This window comes from Rhea americana, unplaced genomic scaffold, assembly GCF_003343005.1.
Source record: "Rhea americana isolate MKP2758 unplaced genomic scaffold, rheAme1 scaffold_109, whole genome shotgun sequence".
In the NCBI taxonomy this organism is placed as follows: Eukaryota; Metazoa; Chordata; class Aves; order Rheiformes; family Rheidae; genus Rhea; species Rhea americana.
The window spans coordinates 2090452-2112476 of record NW_028185139.1 but is presented as its reverse complement, the minus strand read 5'-3'; the positions used below and the strand labels follow the sequence as shown (position 1 = coordinate 2112476).

General features: G+C 39.3%; 1 protein-coding gene across 1 annotated transcript in view; it reads left to right on the top strand.

The window, feature by feature from the left end:
* Window positions 1-22025, top strand: part of ISM1 (isthmin 1) — a 48056-nt gene that overhangs the window by 5091 nt on the left and 20940 nt on the right. Inside the window, exon 3 of the mRNA XM_085311231.1 lies at window positions 18811-18911. Within this exon, the coding sequence (XP_085167357.1) occupies window positions 18811-18911 (101 nt within the window). The remainder of the gene's footprint in view (window positions 1-18810; window positions 18912-22025) is intronic.

Here is a 22025-nt window from a genome sequence, read left to right as displayed (position 1 = left end):
TTTGCTGGGGAGAGGCTGGTAGGCACTTAGCCCTGAAATACCCTCAAAACTTAGGGTAGTAGATGCTTGTGATCACCAAGGACAGGGCTTGTGGCCCGGCCGGTCTGTTCCAGYCCTCTGATGGTGTGAAGGTGCCAGGGAATTCAGTCAGTCAGCGATAAGGAGCTTTTTGACTCTGTTTGCTTATTTTTCAGGTGATCCTTTTTTTTATTCAGTATCACGTTTTGTTGCCAAAATAGACCAGTGATAGAAGTTGCAAAATTATCAAAATCAAGAGGTAAAGCTGGTAAATCTCTAGTCTGTTTTAGATGTTGTGGTCAACTTTTTCAGCTGTACTCAGATATTGAAGAAAAGCAACCACATATCCCCATGACAAAAATTCATATTACCAACAGAGCATCTTTAAAAAAAAAAAAAAAAAAACTCAAGCGAGGCAGTGTGCAGGCTCTAAAGATCATGCTGTTTGGTTGGGGTCTGCGGTTGGAGGTCTACAGAGTGAAACCACCAACTGCAGTGGGGAGTCTGTATCTGCCTGTGCAACAGCCTGCTCACAAGCTGRGATCAGGCCATCCTAACCCCAAAAACCTGCTGCTGATCTTCATGGGAGTCCGGCTGGGGAGTACTCAGCTGCGTGCTTTCCTTAAGGCCCCAAGGTGCAGGCTCTTTTTTTGAGCTGCATTTTTATCACTGGCTTGACATTCCAGGACTTTTTTTTTAATATCTTCAAGATTTCTGGTAATAATGTTTTATAAATGATGCTTTCTTTCCTCATGGGCAGTTGAARTGCCTTTTAAAATGATGTTCCTTGGAAAAGTAAATTTGGAGAYGTTTTTTATGAAGTGTTTGCTATCATTAGAATAACCCTGAATTTGCCTTTTCTTGACAGGCTTGTAACATAATGAGGGAAACATCTGGGCAAGTGGGAACTCCAGTTGATGCTGTTTCCCTAAGGAGTTCTTTTTAGAGCACTGTTGTTAGATTAGGGTGAAAGAAGAGGAAAATCATCTTTACTTAATTTTTCTAGATTATTATCATCATAGCTGACTATCTCATGAAAATCTGTTGATTATTGAATATTTTTTCTTTTCTGTTATTTTTACTTAATAACTTAATAAAAATCTGTGCCTTTAAGCATCATGATAGCTTTAGCAGTTCATATTTTCATCATGTTTTGCCATTTGTAGAACTGAAATTTTTATATACTTCCCAACTGAATWGATTCTGCAGTTATGTATTTGAGAGTGTGTGTCTGTACAAGACATTAAGTGCATTGATTAGAGCAATCAGTGAAACATATGGAAGCCTATCAGGTCTTTTTCATTTTATAACTTTAATGGATTCAATTGCTAGCTGGAAAATACTGTAATCTGTTTCAAAAAACGCAACCTTGACTGATGTGCTTCCATTCACAGAATCATAATGTGTAGCTTGATGAGAAGTTTGCACGGTATCGTTAGATTTTTGTTTTGAGTGTTTTTTGGGGCTGTTCTGTGGCYCATACTGAAATGAAATAAAAAATGCTAGTGCATTGCATTCCCAGGTGAAGAATCCACGTGGGAAGTGGAACTGCACAAAACCAGATCTGTTGGTAGCTACCAGTAGGAAGATACCAAGCCGTTATTGCTTACACCAAAAAAACCTTTTGTTGACRAAATCTGTATGTACTATGGTGAAAGTCTGCTTCATATATACCCTTGATTAGCTTGTCACCCTGTCCTGCCAAAAGGTGCTAAGAAAGTGGCAGGTGTTCCATGTGTGTGTAGTTCTTCCACATTACTTTTTTGCTGACTTTTTGGTTTTTCCTGTCTTTGGAGTCATGCTAGACCTATGCAAATAAAAGATTCTAAGAAGTGGTTAGATAAGCATTTCATTTGATGAAATTCACTGCACATGACTTGGCAAATCCAGAACACAGCATTCTTTGCAGTTACTGTTTGTAAATGTATTTTGACAAGGCGAGTTTGTATAAAAACATACTACTGGCAAAGCAAAAATGGTCATGTTTATATCTGGCTGATATCAAATGCAGAGTATGCTGACCTACGCTGTCTGTTTGCATGAATAAAATGGTCAGAAGTTGATCCTGTGCATCCAAATGGAAATTTTGGAAGCGCTAATCCTAGTTCCAAGAAACAATTAGCACATCCTTGACCATTTTTTTGTAAAACTGATCTAAAAAAAATCCATTATAATCTTAAAATATTCCTGGGATTTTAAACAGCCTAAAATGAAGGTACTTGCATTTACAGTCTGATTCATAAACTGGAGGAAGAGCTTCTTTTACTTCTATCCCTTAGTCCTTCAAATGATGGAAGGATTTTGAAATACAAGTTTTGTTTGATTTTTTTTTTCCCCTCCTGTCAGTTATGTTAACCACTGCAGCTAATTAGGCTGGTAGATGAAGAAATCCAGATAGAACTTCTACGTTAAAATTGAACAGCTTCTTTCTCTCTACTTTTTGTTTTTTTTTCTCTTGACGCCCTTCTCCATATTGCATGTGTCTACAGCTCACAGRCGTCTGGATCGTGTTGTGCCCCAGAGACTAGCTGTAATGCTCCCATAGAAGGAGCAGCAGTGAGGAGAAAATCCTGGTGTACTCTGCTGGTCCTCTTAGTGGTGGGTGAGATGCAGGTGAAGGGTCTGTCCATTCACTGYTGCAGAGACGGACAGCTGATCTCTACACTGTTGTGCTTTGAGTCTGCTGCTAAAATTGGGTTTWTGGTAAGCTAACACAAAATGGTAAATCCAGATTACAGTTGCAAAATTTTTAGCAGTTTGGAATTATGGAACAGAATCAGTCTTTTTTTTTTTTTTTTTTCTCAATCTGATCTTACACCTTCCCTCCCTCACCACCACAGAAGAGAAGCAGAATTTTGAAGGGAGGATGTAGGAGTTAATATAAGTAAACTTTTGTTTTTAGCAGTGTATTAGGTATAACGTAATTAGCATGCAGAAAGTATTGTGGAGTATATTTATGAAATAAAGAGTTGCTTCTGAATAAGGGCAAGTGAAGCTAGATTAAGAGATGGAAAATAGCTAGTTGGATATATTTTTATCTTTTAATGTAGCTCTTAAAATGAAGGGAAGGTCTTAATCCTATAAATTTTGAAAGATGTTTGTAATACTTTACAAAGCTCTAAAATCTCCTATGCTTTCATTCGGTCAGAAGATATATCATTGAAAAGTTTATTCCCATCACTTCTAATTTTTCCATACCAGGCCTTACACACCAAGAAAAACAGTGTTCCCATACCAAGAAAAATGACCTTGTAAAATGCAGTAACAGAGCCACCAACAATATATGCCATAGCACATGAAGTCAGATTCTCCACTGCAGTGCTTGCAGCAGTATTACATTAGCATGAAACTCAGTAATTGTACATAAAACTGGAGCCACATAAAAGAATGTTATTTGAAAAGAAGCACAGTGCTGTAAACAGCCTTTTACTTTTAATCTCCTTGCTCCTGTCCTTCCTCCCTCTCCTCAATAAGCATGCAAGCGATTACAGTGTGTCAGAAATGTTCTCTGAGCCCTTCAGAAGAAAAACCATTCTGCTGCTTATAAACCAAGGCACAAACATCAGTCTTCAAGTTGTGAGTGTTTTACAGGACTGAGTTTTTAATTTTCTCTTAAGAGCTACAGCACAGAAGTATGAAAAGTTCAAAAGTGATAATGTGTTTTCTGTTGTCTTTGCTAGGATGTGTTTTTAAGGTTTGTGCACTCCCACTGCCCCTTATGCTGGATTCAATCAAATTGCAAAATGATTGCCATTCAGCTATAGTGGCATATTTCAGCTTTCTGACTTTCTCAGTCCAAGTAGGACTCAGACTGTTTATTTTGGGAAAGATTTAGACTGAGCTTTCTAAAGCTTATTGGAGCTCTGGAGCTTTAAGTTTGGTTAGTTCTAATAAGAACTGATCATCTAAATCATCTCTGAAAATTTGTTGATTCAACATTTTGCATTCATATTTTCCAAACAGTCCTTAGCCTATATAAGATGCTGGAAAGCAGATGTACATTACATATTTAATACTAGCACTAAATCCTGTTCTGCTTTTATACATTGTAGGAATAAATTTCTGAGCAGGTGGCTTGTGAATGAAGCAGGCTGATACTTTGAAAACCAGAATCATTTTTTGGTGAAGTTGTTACTCATCACTGAGGATGTTTTGTTTTGTGCTTTTTGACAGTGATAGTAAAACCTGTCTGTTCTCAGCAGGCTTTGCTCTATAGGTTCTTTTTTGCCAAAGCTCAYCCGTAGTATGAGCATATGTTCTTCCAGTTTGCACTAAACCTTACAAATGACTGACACCATGTGTAGTTCATTCTCTCATCTCCCAAAGGAGAGAATTATGTATGCTCTTTAGTGGTTTTGCTAGTGGGCTGTGGCTTGTTCTGGGATCGAGGAGGGAGGAAGGGTGATTAACTTTGCGTGTACTGCTGCTGTGTGCATGGAAGCAAAGGAAGGAGCAGGAAGCAGGGGTGAAGGAGTGAGACTTCTTTGAGTGGAGCATTTGCTGTTGTCCATGGTCCCTTGGAGAGTTTGTTCCACCTTCCAAACATGACTCCAGGAATACTCCAGAAAATATTAATTAAGCTTCTCTTCATACCTATCAATTAAATTAATTTCTTGGCAAAAATAAACATGCCTGATGGAAAATAGCTGCTACATTTTCAGGTTACGATGTGGCAAAAATTTTTAGCATCTAAGATTACTGCAATAATTTAGAACAGGAATCCAGGAATATTCAGAATCACAGATGGAACTTCCTGTGTTTCAGTTTGTGCTTATTGCCTCATGTCCTGTTGCTTGGCACCGCTGAAAAGAGTCTGGCCCCATCCTCTTGACACCCTCCCTTACGGTGTTTGTAGACATTGGTAAGACCCACCCCCTCAGTCTTCTCTTCCCCAGGCTAAACAGGCCCAGCTCTTGCAGCCGTTCCTCATAGAGCAGATGCTCCAGCCCTCTGATCATCTTCGTAGCCCTACGCTGGACTCTSTSCAGTAGCTCCAGCATCTTATATAGGCTAAGGAGCCCAGAACTAGACACAGTACTTGAGATGAGGCCTCCCCAGGGCTGAGTAGAGGGGCAGGATCACCTCCCTYSACCTGCTGGCAACACTCTTCCTAATGCACCCCAGGAGACCATTGGCCTTCCTGGCCACAAGGGCACATTACTGGCTCGTGGTCAACTTGTGGTCCTGCTGAATATGATATTCAGCAGAGGCTGCAAGGAGCAACGTTAGATAAGTAGGCATGTAACTTCCTACGTTAGATTTGGCCAAGATTTTTGAATGAGATCAGTATTTTGCTGGACTTCTCCCCAGCTGAATGGTTAAAAGTTGCTATGCTACTCATCTGTGTCATCAGTGATACATACCTGCCATTAAATCACCGGATGCATCTCAATTTTTTCTCTGCAGCTATACCTCAGAACAGTTCTTTCCTAGAGCTTTATATAGAAAAATCTATTGAAGTACTTCATTTATGTTACACACAAGATATAGGATAATTTTCCAGCTCCATATTGTATTGGAGTATTTGTATGAAGAAAGACGAGTGTATGTAGACTTAAATTCATTGAGGGTCCTCACATGGTTTTATGTCCACAGAGATGTACTTGCCTTAGTTTATCTCTTTTCTCAGTCAATTCTTATCTGTGCCCTGGGGMTCTGTGTGACTGGGGAGATGCGGTTAAAGGGAAACCTGCTAACCTGGGATTCTGAGTCCTACAAACACAGTTGGGTCACTGACTGGTGGTAGTGAAATGAGACGTAGGTTCRAGTCTGGCTGCTAGAGGGTCCAGAGCACACTCATCCTTGGTGATAGTGACAGTAGAAAGGCTAGGCATGGTTACGTAGAGATCTTGAAAGGAGCTGGATTGGTATTTCTCATGTTGGTTTATGTAACTTGGACGATCTACGCTAGTTCTAGAGTAGATTTTATTTTGTAGTTTTTGTTCATCCTGTAAACAGTGGTCTATTCTACACAGGAAAGTCACTGCTAGTCATCACAACTATAACAGCATTACAGCACTACTACTGCCACCACACTGTTACCTGATTGGCACAAAAGCCATTCCTTCGGTCCTCTGGCTTAGGCTGTCAGCCCTGTTCACTCACATTTCCCTGCTCTGTCCGTTCTTCTACTAGCTGCCCGTAAAACAGGAGGTCTAGGGTTGATGCTCTACTCTTTATGACCCCAGCAATTTCAACATCATTTTACTGCAAGGAGCTGGTCACTATGTACTCCCTTGTGGTTTTAATATGTGTGTCACGACCTGCTAATAGATAACGCAGCCCTAATACTTACACCTGCAACATACTACCCTTTTCAACACCTTGCTCTGCTTTAGAATTCTTTAGCTGGGGAGAGATGTATTCGAGCAATCCAGAGCAATCCAGGCTATATTAAGTGTAAACTGGGAACAATGTTTTGAACTCAACAGTCATTCTTTTGTCTTTTCTCACATCTGCTATGTCTGTACCAAAATAGTGGAAACTTTCTTTACAGAAAATAAGAAACAGTGATTGAATTGTTCATTGGGTGAAAATTCTCGCCGTGTTATTTTGTAGCATTTGAAAACTCTACACGGAGCAGAGAGCAGAGTGTTGTAGACTCTGGCCAGCCCTCATTTCACCCTCTGAATGGGTGAATGGGTCACCCTCTTTTTGACAGAGATCCTGCTGTAGACTGTCCTCATTCACTGTTAAAAAGACTGCCTGGCCAGGCTGTGCTTTGTGTCCTTCTCGTTCACTAAGTGGAGCAGACACACTGTGGCACTGCAAGCTGCCTCTTCACTGTGAAGAGCAGTGACCTGGGACACATCCAGCCATGGATCCTTCTCTTCCACTGAGCAGAGCAAAAAGCCTGCAGGAAACTCCTGCAGTTCAGTAAGGAAGAGGTGTCTGGCACAGGCCCTGTCCCATTTCCATCTCCCCTGCAAACCAGCTTTAGCACAGTAAGCATAGATTTCTCTTCAAACAGTTGCTGCATTTTAGTCCTCTTGGGAAATCCTCCTGACTAGGGGGATCTCAGTCCTGGATTCTCTTTGCAAGGAACAAATTACTTGAAAATCATTACTTGCTCTGGGAGAACTGAATATTTTTGATGGAGAGGGTACACTTCTTGACAAGATGCTGCTGGAGATGCCCAGTGCCAGGGAGACAGTATGTACACACCATGCACRAAGCAGTAATGTTGATAATGATACAGACAATGCTGTCTTAGTCTGCCCATACATAAATGTACTTCTTATGTTTAAACAACTTTCTACAACAGAATGTAACAGAAATATACAATTTCTGAAAACCCAGTTACCAGTATGTATTCCAGTGGGGAGGAAAGAATGGTTTGAACATCAGTTGATTTTTTAAAATGTGCAGTTTTGTGGGTATTCATGCTTGACAATTTTTCATTTTTTCTTCATTATGTAAAAGTGCACAGAATGCAAGTAATGGTAGGAAATTATTTTACCAGACTTTCACATTTACATTCTTCTGAATCATCATTAAAAAAATCCTGAAATGCACCCATACCTCAAATATATATGCAGGCAGTTTAGCTGTTATATTACATAAATATAAAGTAAAAAGTCGAGGCTTTTTTTTTTTTTTTTTTTTTTTTTTTTTTTTTTTTTTTTTNTTTTTTTTTTTTTTTTTTTTTTTTTTTTTTTTTTTTTTTTTTGCATATATCCTGGAAGAACAGTGATAGACAAGCATTTGACAGCTTCGGATTTAATTGTCAGAGCTGGTTGCTCTAAGCTCTTTTGTGAGTTGTACCACTGTGTTTCTTGTGAACTAATGCCGAGTGTATCTCATTTGTTCTGTTCACAGGGTCGTCTAGTGCTTTTTTGGCCTTTTTGTTAAATCCATATATTATCTGCTTTGCTTAATGGTATACTACTTAAAAACTCTTCAAGGTGACTGAATTTTATTCTCCTCAAAAGTTGACTTCTTTAAAGCATTGCTTTCAGTGGTAGCAGAGCTCGGTCACTCAGGAATTTTGATTTTGATTTTATGTTTTAAAATTTCAGCCCAAACTCTTTGAGGTGGTTGTTGTTGTTGTTCCCTGTGTACAGTGCATAGCATAGTAGGTCTCTAGGCTTGAATGGAGTCTGTAAGTGCAGTTACAAAATGAGTAATAAAGTGATAACTTAGAGAAGAAGAACATAAAGTGCTTATTGTTGCACTTTAGCACTAATGTGTCTCAAGGATACCATTTTTAAAAGTTCTGAACACAGAAAATGCCAAGCTAAAAGTTAGAGTCCAAAGAATATAAATCAATATTTCCAGGAAATAGAGTTGTGAGCTCGTTGATCAGTCATCTATCTATGACTGATAGAAAGAGCAGAATGTTTCCAATATTGGTATTTCCATATCCTTTAGATTCAAAATATCAGAAAAAGGAAAAAAAAATAAAGCAAAACGTATTACTGTGATACTTTGCCACAGTTGTCAGTTGTGTGGCAGTATGATACTTGGTCAGAAGAGTTGGTGTGGGCGTACTAGTAAGCAGTTCCTTTTCCTTTTTGACCTTGTTTCTCTGCGTTTGGAGAAGTCATAGCTGTGGATCATATTTTGGTATTCTTCTCTTGGTTTTAGCAGTCAGCAGGATGAAAAGAGATTTGGAGTTGTTCACCCCTAAGATCTTGCAGTGTAACGGCCATTTGGGTCCATTTAATCTTACAGAGTTTCTTATAAAGATGAAAGAGGAAAACCAGAGATCTTCCAGAGGAGATCTTTCTCTCACTGCTCCATCAAGTCAGTCTGTGGTGAAAGGCAGGAGTAGTTCACACATGCCTTGGCTTTTATGCCTACACTCTAGACCTACATTCTCAGTGTGCTTAAATTGACCTTGCTCTATTAAGTTCTATGAAGCAAGAAGAGTCAATGACTTGTGTCAGCTGCAGATGTAGCCAAAGCTCCTCTTGGAGTTATGTCTTTCACAGCTTAGTTTTTTCTACAGAATTTATTTGTGCATAGTATACACAAACTGGACCTCCATCCATGAAAAATACCTGGACTTTCAGATGTGGCTTTCTTTCTTCTGATTGCATGAACATGCTTCTTTCCATCCACAGTGTTTCATTAGCTTCATACTGTCACTGAAAAATCTCAGACTGTTCTGTTCCACAGTACCTCTTCTTCCTAGGAAAGATTAAAAATCTTTTAATTTTCTTCTTTGCTTGCATGTCCATTGGTATCAGTACTTGTGACAATATAGTTATGAGCAGTGTATAAGTATCTATATGAATTACTCAAAGAACTTATCCCGTCTTTTTCCACCACTGTTCACAGTACCACTCTGAAGAAACATAGTTCTTCTTTTCTAAGTAACGGTTATTGAGTCATTTTTTTTCCATGAGCCAAATTCAACTTCCAGAAAGCTTTCTTCAGGCCTCCTGCCTTTGCATTCCTCTTTTCAAGGGGCAGTTGGATGTTCAGGTATTGAACAACTGAACATTGTCATTGAAACACCTTTTCCTGTATATGCCCAGGAAGTCTGAGTAGGATATATGAGGTCCTTGCACCAGAAGGTCTGTTGTTTTGGCTATGATGGAAAGAGGAGATGCTTGACAATGGAGCAACATGTAGCAGAAAGAACAGTGAAGATGACATTGTGATTACCCAGCTTTTTCTATGTTATGCTTCAAAAATTAGTGGTAGAGCTTTATTTTCTTTCTGACCTCAGAAGTACCCTATCAACAGCAAWTTTTGCCATGAGGAATTCAAAATTACTGCACTGAAACAAGTTGCCTCAGATTAATACAGGTATAATAAAGCATAAATTTGCTTAGTTTTACCTGCCACTTATATATCAGTGCAGGAATTTAAAATCAATATGAACTTGATCTAGATATAATGTTAGTAATCAGGTATGTTAGTCTGTTTGTACAAGTTACCCAAAGAAATAAAATTCACTAATAGTTTAAATAGTTTGAAACAAAAAACCTCATTACATTGAAATAAAACATTAAAATAATAAACCAGAATTAACTATCCTGGTTCTGTAGCACTGCAACATAGTCATTGTCTAAATTGCATTTGAGTTGATTATTCACCTTTTAATTTCATAGCAGGAAACTATTTAGCAACACCACAACGATAAAACTATCCCTATCTTTATCGTCAGAATAACTCTCATCTGCAAATGTCTCTTGAAATTAACTCAGTAATCAGATGGAGTTGTTGAAGATGCAGTGTAGATACTGGCATTTTGTGCAGCTGATTTTAAGATTCACTGGACTGAAGAAGTCTGTAAAGGTTCACTGCACAGAGCAGGCTATAACAAAGCAGTTAATGATTCCTGTGACATGAATGCTGCCATTTCGGTTTATTTGAATGACACTGGCACTCAGTCTTAAATATATCACTTTTTATTAGTCTTCTTGAAACCAACCAGATATTAGGCATGGGTATGCATCTTAGCTAAACTATAAGCTCGCCAGCCCATGCCTTTGGCATTGCAGAATGCACTAAGTTTTTCAAAACACGTAACCACAGTGATTTTTTTATAAAGGAATGTTCACCTCATGGGATTTTTAAGGTGTTCTATTTTTTTTCCAAGTTACAGCTTCACTTTATTGTACATGATGTCCAATAAAAAAGATATATGTCTGTGATTGGACTTTGAAAAAGGGCCATGGTGCCTATTCCATTTAAAGGGAATGAAGTCAAGCAGTAAATTTGCTGGTCGCCCTTTTCATATTGACTGTATCTCAGCCAGCAGTTGGTCTTTGATGTTGCAACAATAGAGCAAAGGCAGAGGAGGAGGAGGATTAGGACCTCCATAATATAAAAACAAGTCTGCATTCATCATGATTTTTATAGAGCACAGTCCATGTCTATTGAAGGTTTGTGGTACAGACTCAATGGTCTGCAGAAGAGAGTAGCAATCTTAACATTTGCAGGTGGTTTACAATACATCCATCGTTACTTCTACCATCTCTTCTTAATTCAGAGTTATTTTAGGCTTTCAATATTTAACTTCTTCTTTCTTCTTATCCCTTCCTGTGATAGGAAAACAGATGTTTGTCAGGACAGAACTCCTAGAGTATCGTTTTCCTTTACAGGGATTGATTGTGGTGTTATTTATGAAAGGCTTGCTGCAGCTGGCCACTAGAATATTTATTCCTCACTTGTGCTTTACAATCTAAGATTTATTGAAAAAGGATAGAGGAATCGATACGTATATGTCTAACATTTGTGAAAATATATTTCAAATGGGTATCTAGGGTAGCCACCTGCCTGTGTCTTCAGACATTCTGAAACAATAGCTCCAAAGGCTTCTGATGAACTATCTACCCCAGTAGAGTCCTGAAGCTTTAGATAGGCATTTAAATGGCAGTAGTTCTAGCTCTTGCTCTGAATCAAAACACACAGAAGGAAGAGGGTCAATCATTTCACAAAGGTGCACATGTTACCAGATAGTATCTCATAGGAATTTGAGTTGTGCAGAGGCCTTGGAAAGAGCTGAGTAATCTCTAGTGCACTGCATAGCTGTGTGTGTAACATAGCAGATGTGGAAGGCAGAGTAAATGGAGCATTCCAGTGACAGCAATGATGCCAGCAGCAGCGAGCCGTGTGCAGGTGGATCCCTATTAGAAGCCTGAAGGCAGCTGTTAGGAGACCATCTGGGGATGCACAGGGTGAAATTGCTTTACTGCACCCAATTCCAGTGGCTGTTGCTTGAGGCTTGATCCTGAAGTGTCCCGACAGGACAGCACACCTGGAAGCTTCCCCACCTCACTCCAAAGACACCTGACCCAACAAAGGGGAGGAGGGGAAAAAGATGCCAATCTATAAAGTGTTTGACAGTTTAGGACTTGCTTTATGGTTGGATCCTGTGCCTTCTGGGTGTTCAGATTAGACCTGAGAGTCCAAACTCATGAACAAGTCACCACTTGCCAGCTGAGCTACTTAGCTCTTTAGATGCCTTATCCCACCTTCATCCCACAACAAATACTAGGTGATTTTGTATTTGTCAGCAAGTCACTGGTGCTTGCAGCCAGAGCTGAGTGAACAGATTCTGCCCAGAACAGCAGGGCTCTTACCTGAGCATTCACCTCTGTCTTCAGAGAAAGCACTCCGAGGTGCTGGCAAACACCAGACTCACAGCTTTTCTGTGGGAAATCTGTTCTTTTATTCAACGTCTACCATGATGACCGTTAAAAGGCAACATCTGGTGCAGAAAATGCATGCTATTGCTGAATGTAATAAATGTTCAGCTGCTGTGCTCTGCTGAATGTCTCCTTCTTTAGGCCCAGATATGGCAGTGTCGTAGCTGTCTCTGCTTTCCCTAGTATGCTAGCTGATGAAAGCAAACTACGTGAAGCTTAGCCAGTATCAGGTGGGAGTTCTGGTTAGTCAGAGGCATCACCTAGTGTTTAGACATTTGCCCTTGAGGGATCAGTAGCTCTGAAAAAGCTGTTGAAAAGCTTTAATGGCAGTGAACTTGATTCTTGCTCTTCATTGAGTTGATATTCATGACTTTTTGAGTAACATAAATCAGGCCTGCCTTTCTTACCTACCTATCCTTTCTTCTTCTCCTGTCCTTCCTCCTAAGAGAATTGTTTTTTCATGTTGTTAGGAATATAGCTATGGCAGTCTTAACATCAAAATAAAGCGAAGTAATTATTTGCGTAACATTAGAATAAGGAACAATTTAATATTGTTATTAAAACATATTAATATTGTTAAAACCTCTCTGTTTTTCCCCCCTTTTCCTTCTTAAATCTTCCCACAATAAACAGAGAAATTTGCAGCTGAAATTGTGCGTTTGTTCACACATGGCGATAAGTAGGGGAACACAGATGTATATGCCAATTCCTTAGTACTTGCTGCTGCCATTGGTAAAAAGAGCTACAATTATGTTGCTCATACTGCAATGAGGTTATAAACTCCATAATACTCCCATGACAACTATTGCAATTTACTTGTAAGAGCCATATGAGGAGAGAAGATGTATATTTATCTCTTTAGTGCAGTTAAGTAGCTGGGAGCAAGTTCTGTGCCACAGCCTACCAAGACATACTCTTCCAACCTGCTCTGCAGTGCATGCACTGTGCTCTTTGGGCTCTCTCTTTATACAGAAGCAATTCTCCCCTTGCAACCTTGCGTATCACCCAGGGTCACCTGTCTGTCTTTCTGACAGTTCCTCTAACAGATAAGGTCAGATTGTCTCAGACTTGAGCTGCTACCTCGCTGCTGCATGTGACTGCTGGGCTAATCTAAAGATGAATTTGGCCTGCTCCATACAGTTTATTGTCAGTGGTGTCTGGGTGGCTTCAGGCACACAGTAAGTTTATAACAAGTTTAAAAAATAAGACCATTTATCCTAAAAATAACTTAGAACTAACTAGGGATCCTGGGGTGGAGGGGAGACAGAAATGAAGATATTTTCTTTTCACGTTAAGTGTCAGATTCAAAAGCATCTGCCTGGCTCGGTGCATGTATGGTATTCATTTCCTGTCTGCAGTCTATTGGAATGCCCCCCGAGTCGTCTAAAATTGAAAATCGAGTCATGCTTCTTTAATCAGTCCTAGGAAATAGCCCCCCTGCCTCACTGTTTTAAGAAAACTTACATATACGTCCATAGAATTCATAATATAAAAAGCCCAAATTTATCTCCAGGGCAAATCCTTCCTCCCTCCCCTCTTAAACAGGGAAGAGTCTTCACACTGTTCTGTCATGGTGAACTGTGTATCTACTCTTTTCTTCTTCTTCCTTGTATCACYGGAGGGAGGCGTTTCTCTTGTGTATCTGCTTCCTCCAGTTTCTTTCTCTTGTTCTGTCATACAGGCACTTCGCTGAGACGTAGAGAGGACACAGTGTCCTCTGATGGTGTCTTGATACAGAAATAAGATAGTTACTGAACTGAGTATATAGATGCCCTTTATGCTAACGACTTCCCGCTGCTCATATATCAATATCCCAAGTTTTCTAAATGGGGAGCTGAAATCTATACTTTCATACTTGAAAGAATACTTTGCTCCAGGACCGGAGAGGTAGGTGATCCTGCAACGGCCGCTCAGATCTCTGCTGCTGTTTTCTGTAAACTCTCGTGTAGAAACAACCCCTTCTAATGAGTGTTGTGAGGCAGGTATTTGATGTGGTGCATCCATCCGTATTGAATATAAACAAACACTGCCTTTCCTCTGCCTTCACCCTTTTTAACCAGCAAGTCCATTAAAATAAAAACTAGTATTGTTGTGGAAAGCAGCTAACAGAGGGTCAAGTAAATTATCTTGCAGTGATTCAACAGTGCATGTGTTTCGAGCATCAAGACTCCAGTGACTTGCCTTTTTTTCAGGCACAGGAGTAGGATTGCCAGAAGCACAGGAAACATCATGTTTTTGGAATATAACACTTGTCTGCTTTCTTGCTTTCCCGTTATTAGCTTTTGCTTATGTGATGAAGTCATCATGTAACTTTTGGTCTACAGGGACTAAACACTTTCTAGTCTCTAAAAACATCTGCCAGCTAACACAGCCAGAGTCATAGACACTTTTGAAAGCACAGGGCGGATATTCAGTGGCATATGAGAGGGAGACACAGAGGCTGGGAATAGCTGTTTCTTGGAAACTAACAGTTGAAGGCAACTTTGAAAATTGAAAAGGTTTCAAGTAAGGTTACTCTTTTGGCTAGGGAGAGATGAAAACTTCATTTATTAAAGTTGGTTCACCTAGTGAAATCTTAGCTGTGGTGATTTAGTGGAATAAACTTGCAAGAGGACTTAGTTTAAAACCAAAGAAAATAATCTCAGATATATGCTTGTTCTTTTTCATTTGCACTGATTTTGTGTGTGCTGGCCTGCAAAGCCTGACCAAAAAATTGTGTACCAAAGTATTAATACTCAATTTCTTTGCTCTTGTGGTTTTGATTATAGCTTAAGGCAGATTTCTGCATTCTGTTGGAACTCTGTGTGTAAATTATGATGCAGATTGGACTCCTTCAGTCAGATTTAGCCTTGGTATAAACTGATTCTATTTAGACCTACATTTTGCTACAGACATTGCAAGAACTTGAACCACTTGTCTGTGCAGTGATACAGAATTTGTTCTCCGAAACTCTGAGGAGATGGGAAAGCTTCATACTTATTTCAATGCATACTGAATTGGGCACCTGAATATGTCAGGATGGAGCAATGGGATCTGATTCTTCTTTCTCTGGAATAAATTATAATTTGACTGTAGTGGCACTCTCATAAAATCCACGTAAAGAAGGTAGCACATTTGAGGTTTGTAAAGAGCTTGTTTTATGCAAATATTTAAGAAAACCTAAAAGCATCAGTACTTCCAAATAATTTGCATTTTGGCACCACAAGTAGTAGGATGGAAATAKCTGGCTTACTTTTCAGTTGTGTGTTTGGCTGTTCAGCTGCTAAATCAGAGAGTCCTGTATGGAGAGCGCCTGCCAGGCAGTGATTAGAGGGAAGATCCAGAGTCATGAAGAACAACTAAGTTTTTATGACCAGCTTGGGCAGTTGGGAGTGTCTGTTAAGTGTGAACAAAACTTGGCATTGGTCATCTGTCAGAGACCTGCACAATTTTAATTCCATGCACTTGGCCATCTCATGGATGGCCAACTATCTGCTAAAGAACAAAGCACCAGTGTGTACTGTATTATAAAATTTGCCATAGAGCCTTTTATTTTCCCTACAGACACTGAGCTCTGGTCATCACCAAGTCTATTTTATTATCAAAGTGTTATATAAATTGGCGATTCACCTCAAAGCTAAGCCACACTGTTTGTGTTTTCTAACTGAAGGAAAGCATAAAATATAAGCAAACAGCAGAGTATTAAAAATAGCTGTGCTGTGAAATGTGTGTCCAGAACACGTTGCAAAAAGTTGCCAGATCTGAGTGTGATGTCCTTAGTCTTCTTTCTCTTTGAGCTCTGAGGGAAAAATACTGTCTACTAGAGCAGTTCAGATCAGGACCAAGCATTTACTAATGTTGCAGAAGAGACCGAGAGCTTGATGAGTGAAGCTTCCAGCTAAAGGCTCAACGAAGGATAATTCAAAGCTGGATGTCTGTCTTAAGCTTCAGTAAGGCAGGGATGGTAGTAGGGCTGCTCTGGCTTTCAGGAAATAACAGCTCAGATGGTTTAGCAAGGCAACAGCCTTCTCCTGTATTGCAGAGGAGCCTGTCCTAATATTGTCCRTATGCCTTGAAATGATGATCTGAACCTTAGAGGTAAAGGAGGCCTGAGTACTGTTGTCCTAGGATCTTTGTGGGCATAACAAGTCTTGACTACATGTTCAGTTCTCAATATTTTCTCTGTAACTATAAGGGCTAGAAATTTTGGGTGTTCAAAAGCTGTGATTCTGAGATAAATCTACCCAAATGCTTTGAGATTCTGCTATGTGAAGCTCCTGAGAACTAGTTCAAAACATACCTGAAAATAGCTGTGGTAGGCCAAAGAACAATATGTAGATGTCTCAAGCACCTCACTACCTGCTGTGCTGCCACTGGTGCCTAATATAGTTCTTTTAACTTATCTACAGAAGATGTTTGCTCCAACAGTGGCTGCAGATCAGCGTGTCTTCTCTGAATTTCTGTTGTCCTAATTACAACAGCATTTGCAACTCCATCCGATTCTTCATAGAAACAAAATCACTTGGAGCAGCATGCAGCCCTTGAAGTTAACATGTCCCTTAGCAGTACTCTGCAGGATGACTGGATTTCAGTTGTGTATAGTCATACATGTAGAAATACTGCAAGTTAGAAAAAGTTGGATACAGTATCATTTTATCACTGCTGGAATAAATAGAGAAGTACTACAAAATTCACCCTACTAAAGGTACTCCTTTTTCTTGTTAGCTACTACTATCAGTACTTCATCTTCTATATAGCCAATGATTAAATCAAGTGCTATAGTATTTTGGAGACCCTTAATAAGAACAAACAAGTCAGTATAGTCCATTTAAAAAGATTTATGAATGTAATTATCAAAAATGTACAATTAATTATTGCATCAATTAATTTGCATAACTTTCCAAAGTGAAGTAGATCCTTTTGCTTCATTGGTATGTATGATTGTGAAGGACAAGCACATTAAAAAAAAAAAAAAAAAAAAAAAAAAGGAGAATTTCTTCGTATCTGAGTGGTTGACATGACATACCTCTGATATGACTTTCATAGATAGGAAACATCAGTGACTCGCTAGAGTTAGGCTGGAGCTGTGAGACTTAGTACCTTTGCATGCTTTCAGTTAGCCACACAGAAAGTAAAGCATCCTAAATTTAAATACAAAACTAAGTGGCTTGCCTGTTATATAGCATGTATAAGGCATGACAAAGCAAAGAACAGAACATGTGTCTGACTGGACTTACATTGCATTGATCATAAAATAATTTTTTCTCCACGTATCTCGGATAATGCTTTTCAGCAGTTAACCTCACTGTCTGCTTACCTAACACTGTCCTCTTCCTGCTAGGTCCTGTGCTGCTTTTACTTACAATATACAAAAAGTAAATAAAAAATAAGAAATAGATCACCCAAGTTCATTATAGATCTTGAATCTGCAGAGGTGAAAATCTGATGTGGTATCCTGGTGTGTTGCTCAGCCTCCTCAGCCTGGTTAATTTTAAAATGATCATTTAGTGCTAACCTGGAAACACAACAACCTTCAAAATCAAAACAATCTGTTTAGGCAGGTGGGAAATGAAACGAGTCCTAATGGCTATAATGATTTTCTGTGAAGGCCCCAGGCTTCATTTTGTCTCTGATAGCAATATAATCTTTTATAGCGTCTGTGAAGTTTCCTAATAAGTAAACGTTCCTTGTTCCTGGTGGTTGAAGATGCTGTACAGGTGCATCATGAAAGTGCATTGACAGACTGTCAGGTTTCAATTCAAGACCACTTATCAAGATCATTTTACAAGATATTTCAAAGGAGCACACTAGAAATAAAAAAGCAATGTAACTGTAGCAGGAATTTGGTAATAGATTCCCTTGCTATCTGGGAGCTGTTAGGGATATATGTTGCATCATTGTTCCCAAATTCTTTCAACTCTGTAATTAGCCATGCTTACAAAGGTGGCCTTAGTTGGGCAGCTGCGGAAGGGTTGAAGAGAGGCGGGTAAAGAAGTACAAAGGACAGAGAAAAAGCAGCTCTTCCAAAATATTTTTTGTAACTCCAGTCATTTCTTGCTTCTTCTCGGTCTTGATTTTTTTTCTAGAACTGGAAATGGGATTAAAATAAGAGTGGGAGGAGAAAGATGGATTCCTCATCTGCTAAAAATGCGGAGAACTTCCCTTTCTCCTTGATTTGGTATTTCCAGAAGTTCCCGCTTTTGCTTAACTTCTCTGTGGGAAAGAGAAACCGTCTTCTGATAAAGGAAGAAGCAAAATAAGAAGGCAATGGAGGGAGTTAAAACACTTGTTTGATTATTGAAAAGTTAAACTGCAGTAGCAGGTAATGAATTTTTCATACAGGTAGAGTTGTCTCTTAGATAGTGCCTTAAACCCTGCTATGGTGTAAGTCCCACCTGAGTTACCAACATTTAAACTTATCCTTACAAACCCCTGTGAAATACTCTTCCTCTGTGTTTTATAGATGGCACACAAAGACATTGATATGTGGGATTTTAAATCAAATCTGAGTGACTTAGTCAAGTCCCACAGTCGTCAGTGGCAGAGACAGGAGAGTGATGCTCTGGGTCCATTCTTGCTCTTGCATAGCCCAGTGCACCCCTTACGCTCCACCTTCCTTCGTTCTGCCATGAAGGAGATGGTACATTTTAGCATCATGTTATCCTTTCTAATGTATTTTTACTGTGTTCCCCCTTTGCCTCCTTCTCAGGCAATGAGAAGGAACAGAGCCAAAACCAGAAATTATTAATGGCGGTCAGAAATGGGATACAGAATTATTACTCTCCCCTTTTCAGTGGTGAATATGACAAGGTATGTTATTCTGTATAGCCAACAAATGTCTTAATATGGCAGTTTCTCTCGATAGGGTTTATTTCATTGCCTTGTCTCACAGCTGTGAGTAGTGTGTTCCAACCCTTGTATACTGTTCACACTTAGAATATTCAGAAATCCTAAGCTGTTTTCATATTAGGGATTTCTGTAAATATCTGATCCCCTGGGGGACAGCAAAATTGTAGCTGATAGCAGTCATGAGCAACCCCTTAAAAATCATGTTAATGGGAACTGTAAAAGTTATGAATAACTGTTAAGTGAAGGAAAAAAGTGGCTTACTTTAAAACATTTAGAACAGTTAAATCATTCGAGTAAGAAACCAATGTATCTGATTTAGAATTTCATAACTTCAAAGAAATTGAGTCAATAATTCTGAATGAAGCGGTATCTCAGTCAAGCAACCCTGTTTTCCCCAAAGCAATCAGAAATACAAATTGTGTACCTCTAAAATTGTATTGTATGAGATATAAATGTTTGAAATAACTTAGAAATAAAAAGAGAATAATATTTTTAATCCCCCAGCAAAGCTTTAATCTATCAGCTTTGGAATACAAACCCTGTTTTCTTCAGAAACAAGGCTGATGTTACAGTAAGAGCACGCTTTTCCTGCTGGATTGGCCTCGGAAGATCCTTTGCCTGAGTCAGTGCAGGCTCTTCACGTTCAGCTCAAGCCCTCTTTGTATTGGTGGCAGCCTCTGCTATCTTTTTACCAGAATACACCAATCTGCATCTAATAATGCTGCAGATCAGCTTAGATCCTACACCAAGAACTATGCACCTAGAAATTAGGGCTTCCATTCATTTATGGTAACTGAAAGCAAGTGTCCTCTCACTCTGTACTGTGAGCAGATAACTGACATGGCCAGGCGTATAGGGAGTTTCGGTTTGCTTATGTTGTAGCATGACCCAGAGGCCTCGAAGGCATGGTGTGGGCTCGTCCTAGGGTGAAAGGGACTGCAGGAGAGAACACCACTTTCAGGTAGAGAATAGACTGCATAACCTGGCTCACTCCTGGAAGATGTTACCTCATTCGTAAACAGACAGACTTCACATTCCTCCACAAAAACCTGATATCATATTTCACTGTCACCATTAGAAATTAGTTCCTGATGAAGAACTGGCGTCCTCCAGTCCTGTCCCCCTTGAGCATGCAAAGTAGACCATCCCTTTCCTCCTTGCAGCAGCCTTTGGTATAGGACAGTTTCCATGTACCCCTCAGTTTTTCTTCTTTACATTAAACAACCCCAACTCATTTAGTCTGTAATTAATGACAGTCCCTGCCCCAAGCAGCTTGGTAGTGGGCCCGGTCAGCCTGATGTCATTACTTTGCCATGACAATTTTTTAACTAGCTCCATGTGATATCCCATCTGCCTGACACTATTAAAACATTTTTATATAGTCCTTATTATTGTAGTTGCTGAGCTCCCCACAAACACCATAGTGCAGAAGGGAAGTGCTGTTATCCCCATGGTGGCACAGACAGACTACGACCTGCCAAGATCACACACTGAGTCTTACCAGAGAATTAAATGTAGGTCTCTAAAGTCCTTGGCCTGCTCTCTAGTTGTGTGGTATGTTAATGTGGAGAATCAAGATGCTGCTGAAGTGGCAAGCAAACAGGGAAGGTATGAAACTGAATGTGAGAATTTTATTATTTTTTAATAAAATCTCACTTTATTTTTAATAAAGGCAAGATTACGAGCATGATACCCCTGAAAAAAAGTAGTTAAGTACCACATTTTTCTTTGGTTCCTGTGTGAAGTAATTTAATAATGGCACAATTACTCCTCATTGTTAGTCAGACATAACCGAGAAGCCATTTAATCCTTGTGTGAAGTTTGAAGTTAAATTCTGTTTTACAAGTGTTAGGTTAAAGCACTAGCACATGGGTAAGGAACCTAAAGTTAGTGGTCCTCAATTTCATTTCCTAGAAGCCTGCTGCCATGCGATTTGCTTTCTACTTTTTATTAAATAAATTGTGTGTTAACGGATGGCCCACAAAAGGCATCTGAAAGTCCTATCTGGTCATCAGCAAAGTAAAGTATTCCTATTTTAGCCTTCAGACAATGAAATCTGGGAGGAACAGGTACATTCATACCACTGTATACAAACACACTGATTCAGAATGAACTTCTTATGTCTATGTGCTGTAGGTAAATGTGTAATAGCCTTTGGCACCTTCAGAGTATAACCATTCTGATCACAAAAATACCAAGAAGACATTAATTTAACTAAATCTGCTTTTATTCTTTGCAAAGGCAGTGCAATGAGAGGGAGAGAGGAGAACTGCCTTAGTTTTTATTTGAGAAGATTTCACTTAGCCCCAGATTAACTCTTAAGCCTTGATTTATTTAAGTCACCAAATATTCTTCTGTAATGTGCACAGATTATATTATAAAATCTCTTCAAAAGTCAATTAAGAAACTTTTAAGCAAATAAACACAAAATAAAAGAAAAGGCATTGGAACTGTTATTTATCTGAAATCTCAACAAAAGGTATGCTAGCTTAATTTGAGCCAGGGGAGCTGGATGGAGATTGTGTTTAACCAGAAATGCTGGCAAAAATATGTTTCAGTAGAGCCAGAACCACATGTGGCCATTCCACTTTAATTGTGCTTGTTTTAAAAGATAGATCTTTAACATTTACCCTATCCATGCTTGCTCTCTCTTTACGAACTGAAAATAAAAGCTCCCCAGGCATTCATACTAAGACCTCAAATATAAAATTTTTCAGCTGAGTCAAAAGCAAAACCTGTGTTGAGTCTGCTCCATGCATTTTTTTGAAGCCGTAAGAAGATTTGACTTGCTTGCTATTTTTTTTCTTGTTCCCAGGCCAATCCTAACCCAGGGAGGGAATGTTTTGATACCAATTGTATCTCCTTGGCGAGGTCAAAGGCAGTGGCAGTAGTGCTACTGGTTTGAAGGCAGCCTGCTGTAATATGCACTACAAAACCTAAAAGCACGCTCAACAATAACAAAAGCATTAACCGCTGACCCACAACTTGGTGAAATTCAATCCTACCATTAGGCAAACATGAAAATGAGATCCCAGAGGAAGGAAGGTTCAGATGTTCAAGACCAAAGAAGTGGGG